We start from the raw sequence: 15,402 nt of genomic DNA, 5'->3' as shown, positions 1-15,402 counted from the left end.
TATAGAAACAGGCATACAGATAGACATACAGACAAACATGCAGACAAACATACAAACATACATACAGACAGACATAAATACAGACATACAGACAAACATACAGTAAGACAGACAGACATACAGACAGATAGACAGACAGACAGACATACAGACAGATCAATAGAAGATAATACTTACAGTGCAGCTGGCAAAGCATTTTCATCTAAGGTAAGAGTTGGTACTTTTGATTCTGCCAATTCAGTACTCTGGTCTTTTAGTAAAAATATTCTTAGATAAGTTTTTTTAGAAAAGAATAGAGAATGGATGTATATACCGATATCTACCCCCCCCCCCCATCTAATGACCTTTTTCGTCTTCTAGCAAATTGTTTTCTGCTTCATGGCTGTGTTAATATTCCCGACACCTTTGGTTGATTTTTAAAGACTTAATTGAGAGTCGGCACAAGGTCATTAGGATAGGGACATAAGATTATGTAACCCCTCCCTCCTTTAGTTTATTCTGCTATTAATATGTTATTCTTATGTAAATATTTTAATACCTAAGTTTTCAGTCACCACTCTGAAATTATAAAAGTGTTAAAAGAACGTGTCCTAACTTTTGTGATTTTGTTTGAACCCATTCGTGACGAGCTCCCAAAGTAAAAAGTTTTGATTCACCAGGCTTCAACAAAATAGATTTTTTCAATAATTACTCAATAGAATTCAAAAAGTAAGGTGTCAAATTGAAGGTCTTACTATTTTTGTTCATAATGGCAATTTTCATCATTTTTTTGTTGCGTTTTAATCTATATTCTATGGATCATTTTACACTACAACTTACTAAAAGCACCTACTAGCTATTTTTTTTAAATCACAAAAGTTAGGACACGTTCTTTGTAAATAATATTTTGAAAATAAGGTATGTTTTAATAATTACTTCGCAAAATTCTCCACAAGGGCTAGGTCTTGAGCTGTAGTGCTTTGGAGAGGTGAGTAGATTCAAAGTTCAATATTGTTTTCTAATCTTCATTGTTTGAGCATGAATTGGATTATTTTTATAAGTTTTTAGCCAAAACTGTAGGGTTTATGTTGAAAAAAGTGAAGCAATTGTTTTTCTCGCATTCATTCGTATCTGGTGGATAGGAACCGGTTCTCATCCATACGAAAAAAACTATGTCTAGCATCGTTTTATATCCAGCTTTCTACAAATATAACAATGTACAATCATAAGATTAAAACCAGTTTTTTAGCCCCATTCTATATCCGCGGAAAGCTGTTTATAATATGATGCGAGAAATAACTATTCTAAACTCTCTATATAATTTTATATTCTTACTAGCGGCTTCGCCCCTAGCCTCTAGGGGCTTTGCCCCAAGAGGTTTGATCAACCTAATTTTTCGTATTTTAGATTTAAAAAAAAAAGTAAAAAAAAATTTAATTTTTTTTTTTTTTGGGGGGGGGTATTTTTTATTTTTTGGGGGGTTGGGGGTGTCCCACCCCCCAAGGAATTAGCTTAAAACCATCACAGGACCAGTAGGTATATTCCCTGAAGAGTAGAGCCCAATCGGTTCAGTGGTTACTGAGATCTTAAGCTTCAGACGGACAGACGGACAGACAGACGGACAGACATCGTTGTACTTTGTATTATAGATAAAAAAAAATTAGAAAGGAGAGAACTAACCTGTTTATGAGTAGAAGAAAAATTATGGAGGTATAGAGCTTTGGCTTAACAAAAAAAATAGAATCAATGATTTGAAATGTGTTAGGTTAGAAAAAAAAGCCAAATAAATCCATACAAAGTCAGAAAACCTTTCTTGTTGAAATAACTTATTGGTTTAAGTCTGTTAAATTATGTAGGGAGTAAGGAGGGAGGGGACATTAGATTAGATTAGATTTATTATTCTTGGGTGTACATACATAGAAAAAAAAACAACAAAATAATAAATGAATTAAATGAATATTATATACATTTATATATACAGTCAAATTTTATTGATATGGTTAATTTATAAAAAAAAATTTCTTCCTAAATGGCAGTTTCCTAAAAACTAGGAAGTATGCAGTAATGTGTATTCACACATTGTTTTCATACAGGCCATATAAATAAGACAAAAAAATAGAAAAAAAGATAATAAGCAATAAATAAAATCATATTGGAGAGGAAAGAATGATAATAGGAAGGATTGATTAGGGCATACAAGTCTCACACCATTATTGCAATAATAGAAATTTTTAAAAAAACATTTCAACAAATAGATTTTGATTGATTTATCAGATTTCAAACAATATTGAAAAGAAATATAATTTTATATACATTCTTGACATAATGGGTTGTTACACACTAAAGTTAAGCTTGATAACAAAGATTCTTTTAGATTTTTTATAAATTTTTTTCTTGATTGATTGTGGGTTAATAAATCATTATTACAATGGTTATTCCATAATTCTTGAAAATGATACTTAGGAAATCTTTCAATAAATTTAAACTTCGGTTTTTTAACATCAAACATATTAGAGTTTCTAAGATTTCTGTTATGTAATTGATTACGGCGAAGCCATGTACCTTGAAAGAAACTTGGTAGCTTACTGTTTATAAAATCATACATAAATAATAATTTCAAACAATTAGCTGATTCATGTAAAGGAAGGACATTCATTATTTTAAATAAAGGCATTGTGTGTGAGATGTGTTTCTTACTAAAAACAATTCTTATGGGCTGTTCATTACACTAGTGCCCATAGTATAATAATAACCTTTTCCTATTCGTTGGCTTAACAACCTTGGGTACTTTTATTGAGTTTTGATTGGTTGGTAAATATATATAGTTGATTGTCTAAACTATTTTCAGGCTACCCAGGGGGTTATTTAGAGTATCAAAATTGGAAATGAACATCAATATATTGGCAAATGGCTTATCCCTTAGATCCCTGGTATATTGTGCACAATAAAAATCTCATATTACACCACTAGCTATACTTACCTAGTATAAAATGTTTTATAGGTTCTGTACACAGGGATCTAAAGAGATAAGACAATGGCAGATAAAAGTTGTGGTCATTACCTTGCACATGAGGGGGGGACAGGTACGGCCCTGAAGACTTGACATCAAAATCTGTGCAAGGCCTCCAACTGCTCCTCCTATACAGTAAATTAGTTGGGTATAGTTCCTTTTGTGGCAATGCCTCTTAGGGGGCGTTTCGTCGTTTTTTCACAGTATTTTTTAAATTACTTTTAACATAGCTAATTGCCTAAACCCGCAGGTCAAACACCTAAACTAACATAATCAAAAGCTAATGTGAAAATACAACGAAATGCCCCTTAAGAGGTGTTGCCACGAAAGGGACTATACCCAATTAGTTCATGTGCAAAATTTTTACCAAAGTTATTTTTTAAATGATTCGGAAATAGGCAGAGATTTGAACAGATAAGTTAAAATCAAGCACTGTATCTACAACAGCAGCCACGTAAATAAAACTTTTCTTATTAAAAGTAAGGAATAAATAACAAGTTGGAGGATTAAATTCAGGGAGGAAGGGGACACTTGGCTGTTTATTACACTAGTACTCAAAGTTTTATAATAATGTTTAATTATTCTTTGGCTTCACAATCTTGGGGACTTTTTAAAATTTTAACTTGTTGCTTCATTAAGTTGAGTGTTCAAACATTTAAACCAATAATTGTAATCTCCACAGAAGGAGTAATTTTATCATCATTGGGGATGTAAATCAATTTATCAACCATTGTCTTATCCCTTTTGATCCCTGGATTTTCGGAGATAATCGGGGTATTTACCTGTAACAGTTACTCCAGCAACTGGCAGAGCTTCCAACATTTTAGATCCACCTTAAAATATAAACATTTCATTTTTAGTAGAGAAGCTACTCTATAATTGGTTGGGGCGATTTTGGAGTTTCACATTAGTAGACATTGGCAAGGGTTACTGGGCCAGTATAAAAACCTGTGAAAATTGAAAGAGGTTTTTCAATCCAAAAACAACGGGCGTGCAGGGGGTATAAAATGTGTCCGCCCCCCTATAAAACCAAAAATTGAAATTCCTTCAAACACAGGCATGTTGCATATCAAAATGACCGCATTGAAATGCTGATTACAGATCTGAAAACTGTTCTAAAAAATATTGATTCAATCTGAAATTATTGTTAAATAACCTACCAAAATGAACAATTTTGACCAAATCAGCTGTTTTTAGGTACTTAATGAGATCTTATACGAACTAGGAGCAATATTTTTCAAAACGGTTTTCAGATTCGTAGTCAGCATTTCAATGCGGTCATTTTTATATGCAACATGCCTGTATTTGAAGGAATTCAAATTTTTGGTTTTATAAGGGAGTGGGCACTTTTTATACCCCCCGCACGCCGGCAGCCATAAGAGCCAAGTCTTTTTTGAAACTTGAATGGGGCTTATCATACATATATATGACTTCCACAACTTATGATAACAGTAAAATCTAAAAAAAGGGGGAAATGGGCCCACCCTACTCTATAATTCACTTTGTGTGTCAGTCTGTAATGCTATGGGGTAAATGTGATTTTCTCAGCTACTATTTAAGATAAAGGACATATTTTTTAGATTATCATACAGTATGTAATATACTTCGGTCTGTCAGTCACTCTACAAATTATAAATATTAAAATGTCAAAATAATGAGAAAGGTTTCGTGATTTTTGTCTGTCTTTGCTTCATATTTTGATATCTACAGACACAGCATTAAAGGTAACATCAAGAAAGTTTTGGGTTTGAGTCAAGACCATTTTACACTATTAATGTTAAAAATCATTTATATTATTTTTTTTCTAAGCAGTTGATAAATATTAATATTGGATAGGTGTCCTTCTTTGAGTACCCAACTATAACAAAATTAACCTCAGTAAGGTATGGGACACTAAATTGTAAATTACACCAGTACTCAAACACTATTATGCATTGACTTAAAAACTTTATTGAATTTTGATTTGTTAGTTCCAAACTATCATTGTCTAAACTTTTCAACCAATAATTAAAAGGGGTAGTTTCACGAAATGCATTTGAACTTAATTTAGTAAACCGCATATTTTTCCCTGGTAAATTGGTTAAACTACTTTTATATGGCATATATTTGAAAGAATTTCAATTTTTTACCATTTAGTTTTTAGAATAACAAGACTTGAAAATAGTCTTATTAAATTGCATATATCACAAAAAGACGATTTTCAAGTCTTGATATTTCAAAAACTACGTGGTAGAAAATTGAAATTCTTAAATTCTATGTAGTTTAACCCATTAACTAAGAAAAAATATGCGGTTCATTAAATTAAGTTCAAATGCATTTCGTGCAACAACCCCTTTACAATAGGGGTGATTTTGATTATTTCCTTTTTTAAATTTATCCTTAATTGTCTTATCCCTTAAGATCCCTGGCTAACCTGAAAAATCTCCCTCGAGTGATTGTTGGTATGGAGTTACAGGAATCCCCTTCAGTAACAATCCCAATAGAAGCATGGAAATCATAAATATAGTTCCAAACAATTGAACACTGAAATTAAAAAAAAAATATAAATTAGAAAATTGTTACTTTTGGTAGATTTCTTTCTGTGTTAGAAATAAATTTTCAATAACTTTACAATAAATAAAAAACATATAGATAGACAAAAATACAGACAGGCATACAAACAGACATACGGACAGATATGCAGACAAACACAATGACAGACATACAGACATTTATAGAAACAGGCATACAGATAGACATACAGTCAGAAATAGAAATACAGACAGACATACAGAAAGACACACAGACGGATACAGATAGATAGACATACAGTCAGAAATATAAAATTACAGACAGACATACATACAGAGAGTCATACATACAGACATACCGACATACAGACAGACAGATAGAATAACAGATAGCAATACAGAGAGACATACAGACAGATAGACAGACAGACAGAACGACAGACATACAGAGAGTAATACATACAGACATACAGACAGACAAACATGCAGACAGACATAAAGATAGACAGACAGAAAGAATAACAGACAACCATACAGAAAGACATACAGACATAAAGACATACATACATGCATATATACAGGCATATATACAGGCAGACAAACAGACAGACATACAGACAGACATACAGACAGACAGACAGACAGACATTCAGACAAACACACAGACAGACATACAGACAGACATTCAGACAAACACAATGGCAGACTTACAGACATTTATAGAAACAGGCATACAGATAGACATACAGACAAACATGCAGACAAACATACAAACATACATACAGACAGACATAAATACAGACATACAGACAAACATACAGTAAGACAGACAGACATACAGACAGATAGACAGACAGACAGACATACAGACAGATCAATAGAAGATAATACTTACAGTGCAGCTGGCAAAGCATTTTCATCTAAGGTAAGAGTTGGTACTTTTGATTCTGCCAATTCAGTACTCTGGTCTTTTAGTAAAAATATTCTTAGATAAGTTTTTTTAGAAAAGAATAGAGAATGGATGTATATACCGATATCTACCCCCCCCCCCCATCTAATGACCTTTTTCGTCTTCTAGCAAATTGTTTTCTGCTTCATGGCTGTGTTAATATTCCCGACACCTTTGGTTGATTTTTAAAGACTTAATTGAGAGTCGGCACAAGGTCATTAGGATAGGGACATAAGATTATGTAACCCCTCCCTCCTTTAGTTTATTCTGCTATTAATATGTTATTCTTATGTAAATATTTTAATACCTAAGTTTTCAGTCACCACTCTGAAATTATAAAAGTGTTAAAAGAACGTGTCCTAACTTTTGTGATTTTGTTTGAACCCATTCGTGACGAGCTCCCAAAGTAAAAAGTTTTGATTCACCAGGCTTCAACAAAATAGATTTTTTCAATAATTACTCAATAGAATTCAAAAAGTAAGGTGTCAAATTGAAGGTCTTACTATTTTTGTTCATAATGGCAATTTTCATCATTTTTTTGTTGCGTTTTAATCTATATTCTATGGATCATTTTACACTACAACTTACTAAAAGCACCTACTAGCTATTTTTTTTAAATCACAAAAGTTAGGACACGTTCTTTGTAAATAATATTTTGAAAATAAGGTATGTTTTAATAATTACTTCGCAAAATTCTCCACAAGGGCTAGGTCTTGAGCTGTAGTGCTTTGGAGAGGTGAGTAGATTCAAAGTTCAATATTGTTTTCTAATCTTCATTGTTTGAGCATGAATTGGATTATTTTTATAAGTTTTTAGCCAAAACTGTAGGGTTTATGTTGAAAAAAGTGAAGCAATTGTTTTTCTCGCATTCATTCGTATCTGGTGGATAGGAACCGGTTCTCATCCATACGAAAAAAACTATGTCTAGCATCGTTTTATATCCAGCTTTCTACAAATATAACAATGTACAATCATAAGATTAAAACCAGTTTTTTAGCCCCATTCTATATCCGCGGAAAGCTGTTTATAATATGATGCGAGAAATAACTATTCTAAACTCTCTATATAATTTTATATTCTTACTAGCGGCTTCGCCCCTAGCCTCTAGGGGCTTTGCCCCAAGAGGTTTGATCAACCTAATTTTTCGTATTTTAGATTTAAAAAAAAAAGTAAAAAAAAATTTAATTTTTTTTTTTTTTGGGGGGGGGTATTTTTTATTTTTTGGGGGGTTGGGGGTGTCCCACCCCCCAAGGAATTAGCTTAAAACCATCACAGGACCAGTAGGTATATTCCCTGAAGAGTAGAGCCCAATCGGTTCAGTGGTTACTGAGATCTTAAGCTTCAGACGGACAGACGGACAGACAGACGGACAGACATCGTTGTACTTTGTATTATAGATAAAAAAAAATTAGAAAGGAGAGAACTAACCTGTTTATGAGTAGAAGAAAAATTATGGAGGTATAGAGCTTTAAATATCCACCCATCTGAAATTGAACAAATACAAATTAGTAAATATTTATTTTGCATTGTCTAAGATTAATACTTATTTTACAGGTAAGGACTTATAAGTAAGTTCATTTTATGGGTTTAGGAGTAAATGCATGTGCAAAAAGTTACTTTCTAGTTTTTTTAATCAATGAGAACCAGTTCTAATCCACCAGAGATAAAACGGTTTTGAATAAATATGAGAAAAATTGATTTATAGAGCATCATTTTAAATTTTACATCCATGCCAGACTGTGATAAAGGCAAGTGTAGCAGCAGAGTAAGACATAGACTTAGTGAAGCTGTATTAGTAGTACCTTAGGCTTGCTAAAATTCATTGGCTTTGCAGCTGGGCTTTGTCGTGGAGGCAGCTTTGTTATAGCTGCAAAGTCTAGATATGACTGAAGTAGCTGTATTTAGTGCCCTATGAAAATAGGGATAGATGTCACAGCTTTTGGCCTACCCTTTCTATTGACGTCATAGGAGAGGGAAAGAGAAAAGGGAAGGGGGAATTAAACCCCCCTAGAAAAGAAATGGGGTATAAGGTATTTCCCAACGTCAATAGAATAGGTAGGCCAAAAGCAGAGACATCTATCCCCATTTTGCTAGGGCACTATAGACAGTTACACTTGAATTAATTGCAACTAAGGGTGGTTTTAGCTAGTTGAGACTTTTGGTAGAAGTGGCTGAAGGCATCATTTAAGGTTACTTAAGCTTGGTTTGGTTTATGGATTATTACTCTTAGAGTAGCCCAATTTTTATTAATCTGTTAAAAAAATAGAAAGTAACTTACTTTAAAGATTTTTTTTCTTTCTTTTACTGTGTATTAGAGAGGTTCTGAAACAAATATAAAATGAAGTAACATGAAGTAAATAGTGTTAAAAAGAATGATCAAAATAAATATTAGAGTTTTATTCCTAAAATAAAACAAATTTATCAATTTCATGCTTATATAGTGGTCAAACCATTAAAGGGACTGTGCATGAAAAAAAAACCAATTTAGTTCATGCTTATATAATGGTAAATCCATTAAAATATTGAAAAGTGCTGCAAGCTCCCACATAAGCATGAACTGGTTCTCAAAAACTGTAGGAATTATTCCAAAACATGTTGATCGATCAATTTTCCAACACTTTTAAATAACATGGTTATAAATCTAAATTTTGATAATGTGTAATGCAAAATAGTTTTTTTTTAAATTTTGATTATCATGGACTAGTATAAAATAAAATAATGATAAATAAATATAATTAATGAGGAGGGGTCAATTATAATACAAATAATAACAACAACAAGGATGACAACATCCATAAAAGCGAAGCACTGAAAAGGTAGGACAAACAGACATTAACACTTGTATAGTGTCTGAACTGAATAATCAGAATATAAAAGTATAATAGTCGAAGCAAAATTGTAAGTAAATTTGTTGAAAAACTGCTTGATACAGGATAATGTTTATGGACATACTTACATTCTTAGGACTTGATTATAGAGTTGCTTCGCTTATAATATTGTTCTTTGTTGTCCCAGGAATTAATATACCAAAAATCTGATCAAATGGATATTTAGATCACATAAAAATTTTTTGTTAAAAAAGTAGAAAAATCAACATGTTTAAAATGGACGTACGGACATTCTGGAGTTGCTACGCTTTCTAAATCGTACCCAACTACTAGAGTTGCTACGCTTTCTAAATCGTACCCAACTACTAGAGGAATCATCATGAAAAGTTTGAAATCGATAGGACAGTTCTAACATGCCTAAATTAACGAATAAAAGCTATCTATCTCGGACGGACGGATGTACGGACGGACCGACCCTAATTATAGAAAAGCTTCGCTTTTAAGAATAGAAATAGGAAAGAGGTAATAGTTATTTCATCATATTATAAACAGCTTTCTGCGGATATAAAAATGGACACATTACAAACTTTCCCGATTTTGTATTACTTTTGAGGAACATGATTCCAGTTACGTCATATTTTTCTTTCCCTAAAAAGGGAAGGGGGGAAGAAAATCTCTTCAAAAGAGATGGGGAAAACCCCCTTTTCTCCCATCTCTTTTTTCTTCCCCCCTTCCTTTTTTTTCTTTCCCCCTTCCCTTTTTCGGGAAAGAAAAATATGACGTAACTGGAATCATGTTTCTCAAAAGTAATACAAAATCGGGAAAGTTTGTAATGTGTCATAAAAATGTACAGCTATAATATTGAAACTAGTTTTTTTTAGTCCTGTGATGCCAAAGACACAGGCTAAAAAACTGGTTTTAATCCTATGATTGTAATTTTTATATTCATAGAAAACTGGATATAATACGACGCTATACATAATTTTTCAGTATGGCTGAAAACCGGTTCTAATCCACTGGATATTGATCGGTTTGGAAGTGATACTGGAAATGATATTAATATCTATATTATTGTTGAGATTCAATGAGATTCATAAATATAGACATAATATCAACAACATCCACAAAAGCGAAGCTAAACTAATCAGCCATTCAAATATAGACAAATATGGATGACAACAACCATAAGTAGCGAAGCTTTAAAATTATAAAATGGATATCCCGAAAAAATGAAATATAGAGCAGTTTAAAAAAAAAAACATTTATAAAAATCTGGGAATAGATTTAGCAACTTAAACAACAAGCAAATCTTAATGAAACTTTGTTGGGATTTGTAAATTTTAAACTTATTTAATACCTAAAAATTCAGCCGTCTATCTCGAATAGTAGTAAAGAAAATACCTTTACAAATTAAGAAATAGATACCTTGTCAATTTAATATAATTTTATAAGTTTTCTACCAAAAAAAAAACAGACATAAACTTACAAAGATAGAAATATAAAATATTTATCTAAAGATGTGAAATACTTGAACGGACTACAAAAAACACTTACTACTTTATATAACAGGATTTATATATATATATATATATAAATATAGATATAAAATAAAGTAACGGACTAAAAGACTGTTGTGAGGAAATAACGTAATTATAAAGTAGCAGTACTACCAAAAATATTCACTAAAAACAGGCATTTTCCCTCAAACTGCATCGTTGAACACAGAAAATATTTTCCCAAACTTATTTTTAAATGAATGAAAAAAAAATTAATTTGATTATATTACTCAAAGTTAGGTTAGCTCAGGTTGTAGTTGGTACTTTGAAGCCCTACGGGGTAAGGTAAAGGCCCCGCAGGTGTGAGACATATTTAAAAAGCGACCCCTCTCCCTTATTCTAAAGGGATAGTTACATGAAGTTCATTTCAGAAAAAAATATTTAAAGCAAAAGTTACAAATATACAATCAAACATTTTAAAAGTCATGCTGTTTTTGTTTTTTTTGATTTTTAAGTCTTAACGATTTAAAAACTACTTGGTAGAAAATTTAAATTCTTTCATATATATGCCATATAGATGCATTTAAAGGTTAAACCTTTGAAAAAGGAAAAAAAAATGCGGTTCACTAAATTAAGTTCAAATGCATTTCGTGCAACTACCCCTTTATTTCTAAATAAGGTTGAAATATTTTGATGCATGATAGCAATTTTAGGGAAAGCGCCAAAAAATTAAGATTTTAGGCTTGATCATACAGGGATCTACAGGGATAAGACATTGTCGATAAATTGATGTACATTACCAAGGATGGTACACAATATAAACCCTTTCTGTAGATTACAATTAGTGGTTGAAACGTTTGAACACTCCACTTTATGAACCAACCAATTAAAATTATTCCAAAGTTCTTAAGCCAACAAATAATAAAACGTATTTATAAACTTTGGAGACTAGTGTAATAAACAGCCCATTGTCCTCTCTGTCTCTCTCTGATCAACAAGATCTTGGACACACAAGTCTTCTCCCCCTTCTCTCTCTGCCACAACATTTACCATTCACCTTAAAAAATATTAAACATTAAGAGATATAAGTTTTCCGGAATTTTAATGTAGGGAGTAGATTTGAAATCTGCATCAAATTTTAAGGATTTATTATAAAATTCGTTTTTTGTATAATTCTTTATCTAAAAGCGGAAATGCATTTTAAGTTAATTAATTTTGACCAATAGGATAGTTTGATTTTAAACTACCTGCGCTCTAATTGGTTGAATTATGTACGCCATCCAATCAGAGCGCAGATTTTTTAAATCCACCAATCACAGATGCCAAAATTAATTAACTTAAATTGCATTTCCGCTTTTAGATAAAGAATTATAAAAAACGAATTTTATAAAAAATAATCCTCAAAATTTGTTGCAGATTTCAAATCTCCCCCTATTTTTAAAATTCCGGAAAACTTATATATCTTAATGTGTATGTAATAGATATATTAAATAACTGTGATTATGACAGTGCAATAACTGTATTTTTGTCATACCCCCTCAAAATGCAGGTGTAAATTTGACAGTAAAACTGTGTTTATGACGTTCAAATCACTTGTTTATGACAGTATTGTCACTGTATTTTTGCTAGTGGTAAATTTGCCATGTACCCATTAAATATAGGGTTCACCTCAAAAAAGGTCTATCTTATAAAAGTCTATCTTATGAAATACCTCTATAAAAATGCCTTATAAAACACCTACCAAAGAAAATTCCTACCTTAAAAGCAACTATCTTAGACAATACTTATCTTACTATCTAGTAAACCACCTACATTAACAAGGATGACAACATCCATGAAATCAAAGCTCTAAAATGGTAAGACAAACAAACATTAAAACTTGTAGAGTGTCAGAACTGAATAATATGAACATACAGTCGTAACAAAATTTTAAGTAAATATGTTGAAAAATTGCTTAAGGACATACTTACATTTTTAGGTCTTGATTATAGAGATGCTCCGCTTATAATGTTGTACCTTGTTGTCCTTGGAATCATCATGCCAAAAATTAGATCAATCGAATAATTTTATCATATAAAAAATTGCTGTTAAAAAAAGTTAAAAATCTACATGTTTAAAATGGACATTCTGGTAACGATTATTGAGTTGCTACGCTTTCTAAATCCTACCAAACTACTACAGGAATCACCATGCAAAGTTTGAAATCGACAGAACAATACTAACATGCCTAAATTAACGAAAAGAGATAACCGTTACGGACTGACGAACGGACCGACCCTAATTATAGAAAAGTTTTAATAAACTTACACTGCATTGGTTAGGTAGACATGCTCCTGCCATCCCATAAACACCATACAGGCCTCCAGCTCCAGCACCTGCAATACATAACTGTTCAATATCCGCTGTATTAAAACCAGTTCTCAGTCATACTATCCGCAAAATGTCCGCGGAAAGCTGTCTATAATACGATGCTTTATTAAATTACTATAATAATCATGGAACTAAAAAGATGAGACAATGGCCGATAAATTGATGTACATAAACACCATACAGGCAACTTGCACCTAAGAACACATATCCGTTTAATATCCGCTGGATTACAACCGGTTATCAGCCATACTATCCGCATAATATCCGCGGAAAGCTGTCTATAATACAATGCTATAAATAAATAACTATAAAACTCAGGGATCTAAAGGGATAAGACAATGACCGATAAATTGATGCACATCCCCAGTGATGACACACAAAACTATCCCTTCTGTAGCGTAAGATTAGTGGTTGAAACGTTTGAACACTCAACTTAATGAATCAACCAATCAAAATGCACTAAAGTCCCCTAGGGTGATATGCTAACGTATAAGAAATGCTATTATAAAGCATTGGGGACTAGTGTAATAAACAGCCCATTGTCCCCTCTAAAGAAATAGGATGTCTGTTTATCTGTGTGTTTGTACCGAAGGATCTTGCTTACTTCTGAACCGATCGGGTTCTCCTGGACAAGATAGCTTCTCAAAGGTCCCGGGAAGGTTTACAACCTTTTGGGGGAGGGTACCACCACTTTCCCCAGAGAAATCGACAAAAATAAAAATATAAAAAACGCCGCACTGCGGACATTTTTGCAATTAGATAAAAACATAACTAACACCATCTATCGGCGAAAAAAAAATATTTTTGTTAAATTTTACCCATCATTGAAGAGCCGGCAATTGGTATGGCAGCCAGGATGGCAATAGCACCTGAAAAGAAAATTAGGATCATGTGAAGGAAACAAAGTTGCGGGTTTTGTCGTATTTTCGCAGTAGTTAGCTTTTGAAAGGTTAGGGTTAGGTTGGGTTAAGTTACATTAAGTGATTGCCCCGCAGAGATAGGCAATTGGCCCCGCAGTGTTAGAGCCCCCCCCCCCTGGCCCCCCACATGGGCTAGAAATAGAAGAAAAGCTACAGTGAAAATATGACAAAACCTGCAACTTCGTTTCCTTCACATAACCCAAAAATTATATGGATCAAAAGTATTATTTAACCCACTTACCATTGACAGCTATTAATAAATAATATCTGATTTCCTTATTGGATTGGGACTTTTTATTCAGAGGTGGATTCTTTTTAAAAATTTGGGTCGCTGCCTTTTGTGAAAAAAATCCTCCAAAATCACATAAAAAATCTACAAAAACCAAATTAAACCAAAGAAGTGTTATTAATTTGAATCGTTTGTGAACTTTTGGTGTAGCCGTCTATAGTGCCCTAGCAAAATGGGGATATATGTCACCGCGTATGGCTTACATGCTCTATTGACGTCATAGTAGAGGGTAGGAGATGGGTTATAGGGTATTTTATGACGTCAACAGAATAAACACGTCCAAAGTGTTGACTATTATTCAAAGTATGCTAGTGCACTATAGACAGCTACATTTTTAGTTCCTAACTATTTATTAATTCTTTTAGATCTTTCAATTTCGATTATTATGATATGTGTACAGAGACTAAGATTAAAGCTTAAAGTTGATTAGGATTTTTTTTTCTAAATTTTTAAAATTTTCAGTATGTGTCAGGTCAGGTTAGGTTAGGAGGTATGACAAGGGGGCCAAGCGCCTGCAACATTATTTTGTTGGGGGTGGGGGGGGGGGGGGGGGTTGAGGAAAAAAGATTTCATAATTGAAAAAGAGGATTATAACGTTTAGTCAAAACAATAACCTAAGAATTTCTTTGTTGTAAAACAATCATGCAGAGTTTAATTGATTTTTTCCGAATTCATTTGCTATCTGGTGGATTAGAACTAGTTCTCATTCATAAGAAAAAAACAATGTTTTAGCATCATATTGTGTCCAGTTTTTCATGAATATAAAAATGTATTAAAAGATTAAAACCAGTTTTTTAGCCCGTGCCTTCAACATCTTGGGGTTAAAAACTCTGGTTTAAAATCCTATAATTGTACATTTTATATCCGCAGAAAGTTGTTTATAATACAATGCAAGAAATACCTCTAATTGCTAATTATGGACAAATTTTATTAATACTTACTTACAACCTTATTGTCTTTTGCAGCAGCTTCTATGGCGGTCAGGTCAACAGTTCTTAGAAAATATCCCTAATATAAAACAAAATATTTATTTATAGTTAGATATATAGAA

The 15,402-nt window shown here is 32.4% G+C and overlaps 1 protein-coding gene and 1 long non-coding RNA gene across 2 annotated transcripts in view; both read right to left on the bottom strand.

The window, feature by feature from the left end:
* Positions 1-2,974: 2,974 nt before the first annotated feature.
* Positions 2,975-8,772, bottom strand: LOC145306940 (uncharacterized). The gene is made up of 7 exons (XM_080149279.1): positions 8,727-8,772; positions 7,877-7,932; positions 6,756-6,775; positions 6,395-6,467; positions 5,403-5,512; positions 3,772-3,822; positions 2,975-3,117 (listed from the first exon to the last, which is right to left on the bottom strand). The coding sequence occupies exons 2-7, from the start codon at positions 7,930-7,932 to the stop codon at positions 2,975-2,977; spliced, it is 453 nt and encodes a 150-aa protein (XP_080005405.1). The 5' UTR covers positions 8,727-8,772.
* Positions 8,773-11,543: 2,771 nt separating this feature from the next.
* Positions 11,544-15,402, bottom strand: part of LOC145307324 (uncharacterized) — a 13,129-nt gene continuing 9,270 nt past the window's right edge. Inside the window, exons 3-6 of the long non-coding RNA XR_013875397.1 lie at positions 15,293-15,359; positions 13,961-14,011; positions 13,080-13,147; positions 11,544-11,829 (exon numbers count right to left, since the gene is read on the bottom strand). This is a non-coding gene — a long non-coding RNA (uncharacterized LOC145307324). The remainder of the gene's footprint in view (positions 11,830-13,079; positions 13,148-13,960; positions 14,012-15,292; positions 15,360-15,402) is intronic.

Source organism: Acartia tonsa, chromosome 15, assembly GCF_053477335.1.
Source record: "Acartia tonsa isolate MP-2025a chromosome 15, ASM5347733v1, whole genome shotgun sequence".
In the NCBI taxonomy this organism is placed as follows: domain Eukaryota; kingdom Metazoa; phylum Arthropoda; class Copepoda; order Calanoida; family Acartiidae; genus Acartia; species Acartia tonsa.
This window is presented reverse-complemented; position numbering and strand designations above follow the sequence as displayed.